This window comes from Lissotriton helveticus, chromosome 9, assembly GCF_964261635.1.
Source record: "Lissotriton helveticus chromosome 9, aLisHel1.1, whole genome shotgun sequence".
Classification (NCBI taxonomy): Eukaryota; Metazoa; Chordata; class Amphibia; order Caudata; family Salamandridae; genus Lissotriton; species Lissotriton helveticus.
Window position 1 is genome coordinate 1,286,479,763 of NC_136070.1, and position 14,569 is coordinate 1,286,494,331.

General features: G+C 53.3%; 1 protein-coding gene across 1 annotated transcript in view; it reads left to right on the forward strand.

The window, feature by feature from the left end:
- Positions 1 to 564: 564 nt before the first annotated feature.
- LOC144782500 (dual specificity protein phosphatase 7-like) overlaps positions 565 to 14,569 on the forward strand; it is a 43,228-nt gene continuing 29,223 nt past the window's right edge. The window contains exon 1 of the mRNA XM_078661888.1: positions 565 to 1,070. Coding sequence (XP_078518014.1) covers positions 665 to 1,070 — 406 coding nt within the window. The 5' untranslated portion in view covers positions 565 to 664. The remainder of the gene's footprint in view (positions 1,071 to 14,569) is intronic.

The following is a 14,569-nucleotide window of genomic DNA, read 5'->3' on the forward strand; positions in this document are numbered from 1 at the left end:
TGCCCCCCTTGGAGCCTGCTGCCCCCCTTGGAGCCTGCTGCCCCCCTTGGACCCTGCTGCCCCCCCTTGGACCCTGCTGCCCCCCCTTGGAGCCTGCTGCCCCCTCTTGGAACCAGCTGCCCCCCCTGGAGCCTGCTGCCCCCCACCCCTTGGACCCTGCTGCCCCCCCCTTGGACCCTGCTGCCCCCCCCTTGGACCCTGCTGCCCCCTCTTGGACCCTGCTGCCCCCTCTTGGAACCAGCTGCCCCCCCTGGAGCCTGCTGCCCCCCACCCCTTGGACCCTGCTGCCCCCTCTTGGAACCAGCTGCCCCCCCGACTCCCCTGCCTCGTCTCTGGTTCAAAGAGTCGGGATTTCTGCCTCTGCATTACTTTTGGGGTGCAGCACCCAGTCTGGAGCTCCTGGGGGTCCAGTGCCCGAGTGTGGAACAAGCCCCAGTGTTTCCATTTTGTGGGGTTCGGTCCTGAAGTGATTTCTGAGCCCCGGACCCTCTCCGGGGGGGCTCCCACTGTTCCAGTTTTGGGCTTCGGTCCTGGAGTGACCCTCTCCGCCCCCCCCAGTGTTCCAGTTTTGGGGTTCGGTCCTGGAGTGACCCTTTCCGGGGTGCCCCCAGTGTTCCAGTTTCGGGGTTCAGTGTGACCCCCTCCGGGGCCCCCCGCGGAGCCCATGAAGACCCACCTGGGGTCCGGCCGCCCCCCGCCCCCCAGCACGGCGGCCCCCGCCCCGGCCAAGAGCCCCGAGTGGCTGCAGGAGGAGCTGGAGGCGGGCGGGGGGGCGGGCGCCCCGCTGCTGCTGGACTGCCGCCCCCACGAGCTCTACGAGGCGGCTCGCATCGAGGGCGCCGTGCACCTGGCCCTCCCCGGCCTGCTGCTGCGCCGCCTGCGCCGGGGGCGGCTGCCCCTGCGCGCCCTGCTGCCCGGCTCCGAGGAGTCCCAGCGCTGCCGCACGCAGCCCGTGATCCTCTACGACCAGGCCTCGGAGCACTGCCCGGAGGGGGGCCCCCAGGGGCCCGTGCTGGCCCTGCTGCTGCAGCGGCTGCGGGAGGATGGATGCGCCGCCTTCTACCTCAGGGGTAAGAGGGGGGGACCCAGGGGGTAACCTGAGCATTGGGGGCACTACCATAAGGGGGTGCATCCAGGGAGTGTGGGCACCTGAGAGCCTTCTACCTCAGGGGTAAGAGGGGGGGACCCAGGGGGTAACCTGAGCATTGGGGGTACTACTACCTTAAGAGGGGTGCATCCAGGGTGTGTGGGGCAGGTGAGAGCCTTCTACCTGCGGGGTGAGAAGGGGGACCCCCCACACCCCGGGGTCCAGGGGGTAAACAGCATGGGGGTTATTGGGTTCTACCTGAGCTGCGAGCCTCATACCTCAGGGGTAAGAGGTGCCCCCCACACACACCCAGGGTCCAGGGGGTAAACTGCTGAGCAGTCTTGGTGGCGCTGGGTGGGTGCTGTCCCTGGGTCACAGGGTGGCACTGGGTGAGTGCTGTCCCTGGGTCACAGGTTGGCACTGTCTCGGTGGCACTGGGTGAGTGCTGTCCCTGGGTCACAGGTTGGCACTGGGGGGGTGCTGTCCCTGGGTCACAGGTTGGCACTGGGTGGGTGCTGTCCCTGGGTCACAGGTTGGCACTGTCTCGGTGGCACTGGGTGAGTGCTGTCCCTGGGTCACAGGTTGGCACTGTCTCGGTGGCACTGGGTGGGTGCTGTCCCTGGGTCACAGGTTGGCACTGTCTCGGTGGCACTGGGTGAGTGCTGTCCCTGGGTCACATGTTGGCACTGTCTCGGTGGCACTGGGTGGGTGCTGTCCCTGGGTCACAGGTTGGCACTGTCTCGGTGGCACTGGGTGAGTGCTGTCCCTGGGTCACAGGTTGGCACTGTATCGGTGGCACTGGGTGGGTGCTGTCCCTGGGTCACAGGGTGGCACTGTCTCGGTGGCACTGGGTGGGTGCTGTCCCTGGGTCACAGGGTGGCACTGGGTGAGTGTACTCCCTGGGGTCACAGGTTGGCACTGTCTCGGTGGCACTGGGTGGGTGCTGTCCCTGGGTCACAGGGTGGCACTGGGTGAGTGCTGTCCCTGGGTCACAGGTTGGCACTGTCTCAGTGGCACTGGGTGGGTGCTGTCCCTGGGGCACAGGGTGGCACTGTCTCGGTGGCACTGGGTGAGTGCTGTCCCTGGGTCACAGGGTGGCACTGGGTGGGTGCTGTCCCTGGGTCACAGGGTGGCACTGGGTGAGTGCTGTCCCTGGGTCACAGGTTGGCACTGTCTCGGTGGCACTGGGTGAGTGCTGTCCCTGGGTCACAGGTTGGCACTGTCTCGGTGGCACTGGGTGAGTGCTGTCCCTGGGTCACAGGTTGGCACTGTCTCTCTGGCACTGGGTGAGTGCTGTCCCTGGGTCACAGGTTGGCACTGTCTCGGTGGCGCTGGGTGGGTGCTGTCCCTGGGTCACAGGTTGGCACTGTCTCGGTGGCACTGGGTGGGTGCTGTCCCTGGGTCACAGGGTGGCACTGGGTGAGTGTAGTCCCTGGGGTCACAGGTTGGCACTGTCTCGGTGGCACTGGGTGGGTGCTGTCCCTGGGTCACAGGGTGGCACTGGGTGAGTGCTGTCCCTGGGTCACAGGTTGGCACTGTCTCAGTGGCACTGGGTGGGTGCTGTCCCTGGGTCACAGGGTGGCACTGTCTCGGTGGCACTGGGTGAGTGCTGTCCCTGGGTCACAGGTTGGCACTGTCTCGGTGGCACTGGGTGGGTGCTGTCCCTGGGTCACAGGGTGGCACTGTCTCGGTGGCACTGGGTGGGTGCTGTCCCTGGGTCACAGGGTGGCACTGTCTCGGTGGCACTGGGTGAGTGCTGTCCCTGGGTCACAGGTTGGCACTGTCTCGGTGGCACTGGGTGGGTGCTGTCCCAGGTTCACAGGTTGGCACTGTCTCTCTGGCACTGGGTGGGTGCTGTCTGTCCCTGGGGTACACGCTGCTGGGGCCCCCAGGGGTCCTCAGGCTTTGCTTCGTAAGATGGAGACGGACGGGTTGGGGCTTCAGTGACTGAAGGGATGGGGGGGTGCAGGAAACCCTCCCTGTGGGTACAACTGAGCTGGTGGGGGGGGGGATAGTCAGTGTGTGGGCACCGGCCGATAGAACTGACAGAAATTTACAGGAAATGAGGGGGGGGGCTGAGTGGTTGGCTCAGCGGAGGAATGTGGTTCTTCTGGTAGGTGATTGGCTGAGCGGTGGTAGGTGGTTCACCTGGGAGGTGGTTAGTTCAGCAGAGGAGGGGGGGGTCACCTGGCAGGTGAACGTGCAGCAGAGGAGGGGGTCACCTGGCAGGTGGTTGGTTCAGCGTAAGAGAGGGGTTCTCCTAGCAGGTGATTGGCTGAGCGGTGGTAGGTGGTTCACCTGGTAGGTGATTGTCTCAGCAGAGGGAGGGTGTGGGGGGGGTCACCTGACAGGTGATTGGCTCAGCGTAGGGAGTGGGCTCACACTATCACCATCAATGTTTGATACCTACACGCAGGGCTTTAAGTGTGGGGGGTCTGTGGGGGGCAGAGCCCCCCCAGTTTTTTTTGGAGGGCCTCGAAAGGGGGCTCTAGGGGTCTCAAAGGTCAAAGGTAGGATGAGCAGACGTCCGGCTTTTGTTTGGTGTGACTAGTGTGGGTAACATGTCTTGATAGTGAAATACTGCCAATTTCGTTTTTCACAATTGAGAGGCTAACTTGCCCATAGGATAACATGGGGAATGCTGTGTGACATGTTTACCTGCATATCTTCCCATAACAGCAAGATAGACATATAGAATCTGCTATCAGCTCTAGTTCGGGGGTCTCTCACCCTGCTTTGGGACCCCGTATTAGCCCTAGTTCAGGGGTCTCTCACCCTGTTGTGGGGCCCCGTATCAGCTCTAGTTCGGGGGTCTCTCACCCTGCCGTGGGGCCCCATATCAGCCCTAGTTCGGGGGTCTCTCACCCTGCCGTGGGGCCCGTATCAGCCCTAGTTCAGGGGTCTCTCACCCTGCCGTGGGGCCCCGTATCAGCCCACCCTACCCTGGGGCCCACCTCTATGCTGTTCCAGTGGCCCCCAGAGCCCTCACCCTGCTACGGGGTGGGTGGGGGTTGGGGGGGGGGCGGTGGGTCATGTCGGACCGCACTGCCCCGCCCCCACCCGTCGGGGCTCCTCCACCTACGAGTCTGGGGTGGGTGGAGACAGCGTCCAGGTGAGGTTGGGCGGATGTCAGCATCAAACCTTGTACCCCCTAGCCCCCCTTAAAGAAAAGCAAGCCCCATCTGTACAGTCTGGCCGGGCCTGTGCTTGGAGGAAAGAGTCCGGGGGTCGGGGGTCGGGGTGAGATGCTGCTCCGAGGAGCTGACAGGCCCTTGATGCCCCCCCCCCCCCCCCTGCCCTCAGCTGCGCCCCCCGCAGGCCCCCCTGCGCCTCTATTACTTCCAGGCTGTTTGCTGAGGGTGACTGATTAGCATTAATCCTTTAATGTGTACAAAGTGCTGCCCCCCCTCCTCCACCCCGGAGCCTCGCCCGCGCTGCTGCCTGTTGAGTGCACCTCTCTGTGTGATCTTGGGCCTGCGCAGCGGGGGAGGGGGGCTGACGAGCCCTCCGTGCCTTGGGCTGGATCTGTCTGAGACATTCCTGCCCGGGTCTGGAGCTCATTACACCCCCTCCAGGTCTCTTGAAGCCACACACTGCCTCATCATAGCGCCTCCCAGGTGAACACTGGACTTCTAGCCGCTATAGGTTCTGTGCAGACATGTGACTGGGGGGGGGGGGGCGGACAGGCTCAGACATTCCTGCTCGGCTCTTGAGCTCATTACACCCCCTCCAGGTCTCTTGAAGCCACACACTCCCCCCTCATAGCGCCTCCCAGGTGAACACTGGACTTCTAGCCGCTATAGGTTCTGTGCAGACATGTGACTGGGGGGGGGGGGGGGGCGGACAGGCTCAGACATTCCTGCTCGGCTCTTGAGCTCATTCCACCCCCTCCAGGTCTCTTGAAGCCACACACTCCCCCCTCATAGCGCCTCCCAGGTGAACACTGGACTTCTAGCCGCTATAGGTTCTGTGCAGACATGTGACTGCCGGGGGCGTCAGGCGCAGACATTCCTGCTCGGCTCTGGGGCTCATTGCACCCTCTCAGGCCTCTTGAAGCGCCACACTCCCCCTCATAGCGCCTCCCAGGTGAACACTGGACTTCTAGGCGCTATTGGTTCTGTGCAGACATGTGACTGCCGGGGGCGTCAGGCGCAGACATTCCTTCTCGGCTCTGGGGCTCCTCAGGTCTCTTGAAGCCCCACACTGCCTCCTCATAGCGCCTCCCGGTTCAATGCTTGACTTCTAGCCGCTCTGAGCTCTGTGCAGACATGTGACTGCCGGGGGCGTCAGGCGCAGACATTCCTGCTCGGCTCTGGGGCTCATTACACCCTCTCAGGTCTCTTGAAGCCACACACTCCCCCCTCATAGCGCCTCCCAGGTGAACACTGGACTTCTAGCCGCTATAGGTTCTGTGCAGACATGTGACTGCCGGGGGCGTCAGGCGCAGACATTCCTGCTCGGCTCTGGAGCTCATTACACGCCCTCCAGGTCTCTTGAAGCCACACACTCCCCCCCTCATAGCGCCTCCCAGGTGAACACTGGACTTCTAGCCGCTATAGGTTCTGTGCGTCAGGCGCAGACATTCCTGCTCGGCTCTGGGGCTCATTACGCGCCCCCTGGGACTTCAGGCCTCTTGCAGCCAGATGCCAGCAGAGGCCTTGGAAGGCTTGCAGCTCAGGGGCGGGGCCCCCCTCCCGGGGCCCCCCTCCCAGCCAGCTCTGTTCCCATTGGTTCAGCCTCCCTCACTCGGACCGCCCCCTGGCACCAGTCACACCAGTTCAAGCCTTTGATTTTTCAATGGAGAGAAGATGACGCAACGACGCGTGCCCTAGAGCCAGTCCAGACAGACACGTTTGAGGCATTGGAGAGAGGGCAATGCCCGGCCCCCGCCTTTCAAGCCCCCCCCCCAAGGGAGTGACCTTTCGATCTGACCTCTGTTGTATTGCTCCATCCAAGCGTCTCTCGCCCCCTCTCCTCGTCTCCACCCAGCATCTTATGGCAAGGCGTGTGCCAACGACTCTGTGTGCCCCTGCTTAGGTTTGACATGTATTCTAGCATTGCTGGGCATCACGCAGGCAGACAGGGGTATTACAATTCAAAGTTGTTCGGTACAGGGCCCCCCAAAATAGGTCTTTCCCGGGCCCCAAAAATCTTTAAGATGACACCGTGTCCAGTGTAAGGGAGCTACTCGTGTCCCCACACACTACTGGGCCACGGACTAACGGTCGCTGCAGCACAATGAGGGGACAACACACACACAGCTTGCAGGCACGGACCGGAAGTCCCGAGCGACTCCGGTCCCTTTATTTAAAGCCTTCTGGCCAGAAGGCGCTACAATGTTTGGGGGTGTTTCACGGGTCTCAGCCGAGACCCGTGAAACACTAGAACGTTACATCCCATTCCAGCTTGGTCCTTTGTTTTCTTTGGACAGAATCATCAGGAGTCAACACGCAAAGTCAGCAAGTCTCACATTGGGTCGAGGGTTGGGTCTTAAATGGTGGCCCTCACCTCCTCTGGTCGCTTGTGAGCCAGGCTCTGTTCTTCTCGTGGCTTCAGGTGTGCTCACTGTGTTTTCTGTATGGATGTTGCTATCAGTTTGCTCCGCCATATCCATGTCCTGCGTTTCACTGCATTGTCGGTTTTCCTGACTTGCTGGGATACTCTTGAACCAGGATACATTCCTAGTCACCACCTCATCATCTCTCTGTGCCGTCACTGCCGTACCTTTAGTTGTTTTGATGACCCATGGCTCGGTCTCATATGGTGTACGGAATTTGCCTCCCGGTCTTCTGGTTCGCAGCAATGCCGTGTCTCCTGGGATGAGTTCTTTGTCTTGAGCCCTTCTCCTGTGGCTAGCCCGTTCATTGTTCTTTCGCCTTCGTTCTTGGGTGTCCGCGGGTCTGTATGGCGCCACTTTCCAATTGTCAGCCATGGGCAGTCGATCTCTCCTTGGTCCGGCGAACATCAGTGACCATGGGGACCTTTGGGTGGTGCTATGCAGGGTACTCCTATATTCCCTCAGGAACAGTTGCAGTGCTATCTCTGGGTCTTTGCCTTCGACCATCGCAATCCGTATGGTTTTGTTAACTGTCCTCATAAAGCATTCTGCCTCCCCGTTAGCCTGGGGCCATTGTGGAGTGATTCTGTGATGTTTTACTCCCAGCTCCTTTAAAAATTCCTTAAATTCGCTGCCCTGGAATGGCGGTCCATTGTCCGTTTTAATTCTCTGGGGAATGCCAAATAGCGCAAATGTCTTGCTAAGCAGCGGGTGTATGTTTGCGAAGCTGGTAGATGTTGCCAACTCTACCACTGGATATTTGGTGTAGCTGTCCACCATTACCACTGTCACTCTCCCGTCCGGGAAGCTGCCAAAATCCAAACTGATCCAGCTCCATGGAGATGGTGAGGGCTCCTCTGTGATGATCGGGGCTGGTGATTCTGGGATACTAGTGAGCTGGCATGCCCGGCAGTTCTTTACCACGCTGTCTACTTTCTCGTCCATGTAGGGGAACCACACCTTTTCCCTCATTCTCGCTTTCATTCTTCTTGTCCCTTGGTGTCCCTCATGGGCTAGCAGGGTTGCGTGATCTTGAAGAGCCACTGGGATGACTATCCGTGACCCTCTCAGGATCAGTCCATTGTTGGCTTTACTTAGCTCGTTGTGCACTCTCCAGATTTGGGATAGTCGATTTCGATCTGCTTCACTCCAGTCACTCACGTTGCGCAGGAAATTCTCCCAGGACCCTGTGTCGAGAGCGGCTTTAACTTTGACCATGACCATCGCGGCATCATGTTCATATTGACTTACTATGTCTTCTGCCACCAATGCATGTGGACATGCTAACTGCGATACCATGTCTACAAACTCCTCCGTCTGTGTCTCCTGATCACCCCAATTTTCTTCCTTCTCTGTGGGATGACGCGACAAGAAATCGGCCGGGTTCTTTGCCCCCGGACGATATGCCAGTTCCATTTGGTAGTGTTGAGTTTGAATGGCCCACCTCTCGATCCGGGGTGGAGGGTGCGGAGCTGTCCCTCTGAATAGTGGTAGAAGTGGCTGATGATCGGTGACCATCCTGAAAGGCTGTCCGGCAATGTAGAGATGAAAATGATTGCAGGCCCACTTAACTGCTAACGCCTCTCTCTCTATCTGAGAGTATCTTGCTTCTGTTGCCGTGAGGGCCTTGCTTGCAAACGCCAACGGGACCCACACCCCCGGTTCTGACTCTTGGGTAAGGAGTGCGCCCAGCCCTACGGGGGTCCACCAGAATTTCTGTTGCCCTTGCGGTGTCAAAGTAGGCAATTGTCGTGCTGTCCAATAGTGCTTTCTTGATTTTCTCGAACGCCTCTGCCTCCACCTTTGACCATCTCCACGCTGTTTCTTTCTTCGTCAGGTTTCTTAGCGGCTCGGCAATCGTGGCTAGTTGCGGAATGAAACGGGCACAGTATTGTGCCATTCCCATGAAACTCCTCACCTCTGAGGCTGTCGTCGGAGCAGGGGCGTTTTTAATTGCTGATGACTTCCTGGGGTCCACCTTGACACCTTCCGAGTCAAATACGTAGCCAAAGAATTCGATTGACTGCTTGAAAAACTGGCATTTCTCCTTATGCAGGGTAATTCCGAATTCAGCTAGCCTTCGAAGTGTCGACTTTAGTCTTCTATGGTGTTCCTCACTCGTCTTCGCATGGATGAGGATATCATCACTTATGTTCAGTACTCCGTTCAGTCCGGATAAGATCTCTTTGATGGTGTTCTGAAAGATCTCGGCTGCCGATGTTATTCCGAAGTTGAGCCTCTTGTAACGTCTCAGACCTAAGTGTGTGGAAAACGTCGTGATGTACCGACTCTCTTCTGCTAGTCTGAGTTGATGATACCCCGCATTAAGATCTAATTTAGAAAACCATTGTGCTCCATTTAAGTCGGTCAAAATGTCATCCACTGTAGGCGTGAGGTGCCTCTCCCTCTTTATTGCCCTGTTCGGCATCCTCATGTCTATGCAAATCCTGATTTTTCCAGGTTGTCGGAGTTTCTCGGCGATTACCATGGGTGACACCCACGGGGTTGGTCCCGTTACTTTTTCAATCACCCCTTGTTCCTCAAGATTATTCAGCTCTTGTTCCACCGCTGACCGCAGGTGGAATGGAATTCTTCTATGGCGTAGGGCCACCGGTTGTATTGCTTGGTCGATGTGCAACCTGACTGGCGGTCGTTTGATGGTGCCCAGGCCCTGAAATAGTGAGGGGAACATTTGGAGGAGCTCCTCTGTGTGTAGCGCCTTCACTATATTTGCGAACGCTATCAGCTTGAGGTCTTCTGCAGTGTGGCTTCCTATGAGTAGGTCTGCCTCTCGATCTATGACATGAAATGTGGTCGTGAGCTCCTGTCCCTCTGCTCTTACTTGCACAGTCATTTTTCCTTTTAGGGGTAATGGTTTCGTGCTTCCATACATGAGGATGCGTGCTTTAGATGGTACTAGTTTCGGTCTTGGTCTTAAGGCATTGTAGTGCTGACACCCCATCACGTTGATCGTTGCCCCAGTGTCTATTACACCCGTCACTGTCGAGCCGTCGATCTGTATTTCGCATTTGGGTTGTGGTCTCCGTCTCCTCTTCAACTCACTGACAAATGACACGTAATAGCACTCATCGTCTTCATCCGTTGACGAGTCATCGGGGTCTTGTGGATACCGGGGCTGTGGTCTGTCCCCTGTCGCAGCCGATTTCCCACGGGTGTCCTCTAGTGTCAGTTGTCTGACTGCTCTGTTCGGAGTTTTCTTCCCTGTCGTCTCTCGACCTCTGAAACCTCCTCTGGCGCCCCCTTTGCAGACGCTCGCGAAGTGATTCATTCCGCCGCACTTGGCGCACGCCTTCCCACGTGCAGGACAGCCATTTTGGCTGTGTTCCTCATATCCGCATGCACCACACGGAGCCCTTCGCTGCGTCCAGGTCGGCCATCTTCCTCTGCCCCCCCTGTTACTGCTGCTCATTGCGTCCACTCTTTCCGTCTTCACTGTCACTTCATTGCTGGTAGATGGATTTATAGCTTCTTCCATTGCGGTGGCACGAGCATCTGACAGTTCATGTGATCTGGCGAGCATCAGTATTTCGTCCAGCGTAATGCGTGATTGTCGCAGAATCAGTGTTCTCAAATGTTTGCTTTTGCAGTCCTGGATCAGTTGGGCAGTCACTTCCTTCGTTTGGTCGTCGTCCGGGCAGGTGCTTATCATTTCTCTGAGTCTTGCGTGGAACGCGTCCATGGTCTCCCCCTCTCTTTGCTTGGATTGTCTAAACTTGAATCTTTCATAATGGGGGTTTAGTTGAGGGTCGAAATGATCATTTAGCGCTTGCACTGCCGCATTGTAGTCTGTTGCCGCCCCTGTATTCGGTAGGTGTGTGAACAGTTTGTGGAGCTCATCTCCTCCAAAATGTAACAGGAGGGAACGCTTTACCTCATCGTCCTTCTCGCGCGTTGCCGTGAAATAATTGTTTAATCGGCGCAGCCACATTGCCCACCTTGGCGCAGCTGTATTTGGTTCAATGAGAGCACTAAACGGTGGCAGTGGGTTGATTTGCGAGTGCGGGGACTGTTGGACCACTGCTCTCGCTGTTTGCTGTCCCGCTGGTCCTGCCACTGTCGCCGTGGGCGCAACCTGTTGTGCTCCCCCTGTAGCTGTCCCATCTTGTAATGACATAGTTGGGGATTGTCTAGGTGGTGCCTGTCTGCAGTAACTCTTGTTCACCTCACACCCCCTTTTCTATTCCTTGTCACCAGCGTTCCTTTGTGAAGCTTGACCTCTACTGGTTCAATGTGTGCACCGTCTCAGATACTGTTCTATAACTTTCCTTTTTTTTTTTTTTTAATGTGCCAGTGCTTGTTTACTGCTGCCGCCCCCTCCCTTCAGGGCTCCGCAGATGATATCTCAGCTCTTCTCTCCCCAGCGAGGACACACGCTGCACACGCAGCACCCAGGGACTCTTTCGCGCCACTCTGGCGCCGGGCAGATCACAGACGTCTTCACTGCGCATGCGCGCACCTCACGAGGCCGTCTCAGGCCCTTCCCAGGCCTGACACACGCTCCGCTCCGCTCCACACGGACCACGCCGGTCCCTGACGCAGCTCCACTCACGCTGCTTACCGGCACCACTCCGCGCCGCGTATCACCATCCAGGCGCAGCAGGACCTCCGCCGCCGACACCCGGCGCAGGCCGTCGCACACCAGGTATGCTCGATGCGCTCGCCTGTACGCTGCTCCGCCGCAGGGCTCTTCACAAGTGTTTCCGCCCTCGTCGCCAGTGTAAGGGAGCTACTCGTGGCCCCACACACTACTGGGCCACGGACTAACGGTCGCTGCAGCACAATGAGGGGACAACACACACACAGCTTGCAGGTACGGACCGGAAGTCCCGAGCGACTCCGGTCCCTTTATTTAAAGCCTTCTGGCCACGCCTGGCCAGAAGGTGCTACAATGTTTGGGGGTGTTTCCGGGTCTCAGCCGAGACCCGTGAAACACTAGAACGTTACATCCAGCTCTTGGGAGGAGCCCGGCCCAGGGGCGGCCCCTCTGAGATCCACGTGTAAGGATGAAGGTCCGGGCGGTGCCACCGCTGCGCCCCCTCAGATGCCACCAGACAAGGGTCACATCTGCCGGGCCGAGGAGCCCCCTTTCTTGCCACATGCCCCTCCCTTTAGCCATAGAAGGGATCACTGAAAAAATATCGAGGGACATAATATCGACTGGAAAAAATATCGTTGACAAAATATCGACTGACAAAATATCGAGTTTGTATCTACAAACAGGTAAGTACAAAAATATCGAGTTTAAAATATCGTTTACAAAAATATCGTTGTAAAAAATATCGACTTTAATAAAAACAATGTTTAATTACATTAATATAAAAAATTAATTACTAAAATATACTTAACAATACTTAAAATAACTTTTAATAATTAAATAATTAATGAAAGTAAAAAAATAATATTTTTTTATTCATATTTCTTAAAACATATATATATATATATATATATATATATATATATATATATAGTAACAACATTTAATTAAATAATAGCCAATATTATTAACATACAAATACAAAAGAGTAAAAATTACTATTCCCACTCCAGTGGGTGCAACAGTAGGGAAAGCGTTGGATAGCGTAGGGGTTAAAATTACTATTCCCACTCCAAAGAGTGCAACAGTGGATATATGACGTTACAACGCAAATTTTACAACACACTACCATTACAACGAAATTTTTACAACGCAAAAACTATTACAACGCATGTTTTTACAACGCAGATACCTTTACAACGCATACCATTACAACGTAAGTATTGGTAAGTATATAATAATTTTTTTTAATTTAAAATTAATTTAATATATTTTAATTTAATTTAATTTCATTAAATTAATTTAATGTAAATTTAATTTTACTTTATTTTTACACTGTACCCCTGTACCCCAAAAACCCAAAACTGACCCTGAACCCTAAAAATACCCCTTTACCCAAAAACTAAAAACTGACCCTGAACCCTAAAAATACCCCTTTACCCAAAAACTAAAAACTGACCCTGAACCCTAAAAATACCCCTTTACCCAAAAACCAAAAACTGACCCTGAACCCTAATAATACCCCTTTACCCAAAAACTAAAAACTGACCCTGAACCCTAAAAATACCCCTTTACCCAAAAATTTACAATAAAAAAATTATTATATACTTACCAATACTTACGTTGTAATGGTATGCGTTGTAAAGGTATCTGCGTTGTAAAAACATGCATTGTAATAGTTTTTGCGTTGTAAAAGTTTTGTTGTAATGGTAGTGCGTTGTAAAAGTTGCGTTGTAAAGGATGTTTCCCGCAACAGTAGGGAAAGCGTAGGATAGCGTAAGGGTTAAAATTACTATTCCCACTCCAAAGGGTGCAACAGTAGGGGAAGCGTAGGATAGCGTAAGGGTTAAAATTACTATTCCCACTCCAGTGGGTGCAACAGTAGGGAAAGCGTTGGATAGCGTAAGGGTTAAAATTACTATTCCCACTCCAGTGGGTGCAACAGTAGGGAAAGCGTTGGATAGCGTAAGGGTTAAAATTACTATTCCCACTCCAGTGGGTGCAACATTAGAGAAAGTAAATACTTCATATATTAATAAATAAATTACAAAATAATATCAATATAAATTTATTTAAAAATGATTAACTATTTAATATAACATAATAATTAATATATTAAAATTACTAATTAACTATAAATATTTCAATTAGTTACCTATTAATACTAATTTATAACTAATTACCAATTATTTATTTGATAATTAAAATTTAATTTACAATTATTTTATATTAAATACAATTAAATAAATGTTATATATTTCATTAATTATTATTAAATTACTTCCCACTCTATTCCCCTATAAACCCACAACCCGCTACAGGAAATAAATTATTTAATTTAACATAATTAGCAATTAATCAATTAAATTAAATTAATTACCAATTAAATTTTAAATAAGTAACAAATATTATTTAATTACCAATTAATTAAATATTACTACCAATAAATAAATTTACATATTTAATGAATTATAATTAAATTACTTCCCACCCTATTCCCCTATGAACCCACAACCCGCTACAGAATAAAATTACACAATAATTAAAAAAAAACATTAATTAAAAATAATTATAACATAAAATGACACTTTTCACACATATTATAACATGAAAAAACACTATAAATAATTAAATATTATTTAAAAAACGATATTTTTTACTATCTAGATTATATACTTGGATATTTTCACTTTCTATATTATTTACAGTCGATATTACTTCACTTACCTTTAAAAACGATATTTTGGCTGTCTATATTCTGTCCTGTCGATATTTTGTCCAAACGATATTTCAAACTCGATATTCTGTCCAAGCGATATTTTGGAGTCGATATTATGTCTGTGCACCCTCGGGCACTAATATCTGTTGTGCCATCACTTCTGTGTTTTATTGCGTGTGAGGTTTGGCCTCTAAGCGCCTGCTTTGTAAGGATCACTCACTAGTATCTGTTGTGCGATCACTTCCGTGTTGTATTGTGTCTGAGGTCCGGCCTCTAAGCGCCTGGCGTGTAAGGCTCGGGCACTAGTATCTGTTGTGCGATCACTTCTATGTTGTATTGTGTGTGAGGTTTGGCCTCTAAGCGCCTGCCGTGTAAGGATCACTCATTGGTATCTTTTGTGCGATCACTTCTATGTTGTATTGTGTCTGAGGTCCGGCCTCTAAGCGCCTGTCGTGTAAGGCTCGAGCACTAGTATCTGTTGTGCGATCACTTCTGTGTTGTATTGTGTCTGAGGTCCGGCCTCTAAGCGCCTGTCGTGTAAGGCTCGGGCACTAGTATCTGTTGTGCAATCACTTCTGTGTTGTATTGTGTCTGAGGTCCGGCCTCTAAGCGCCTGTCGTGTAAGGCTCGAGCACTAGTATCTGTTGTGCG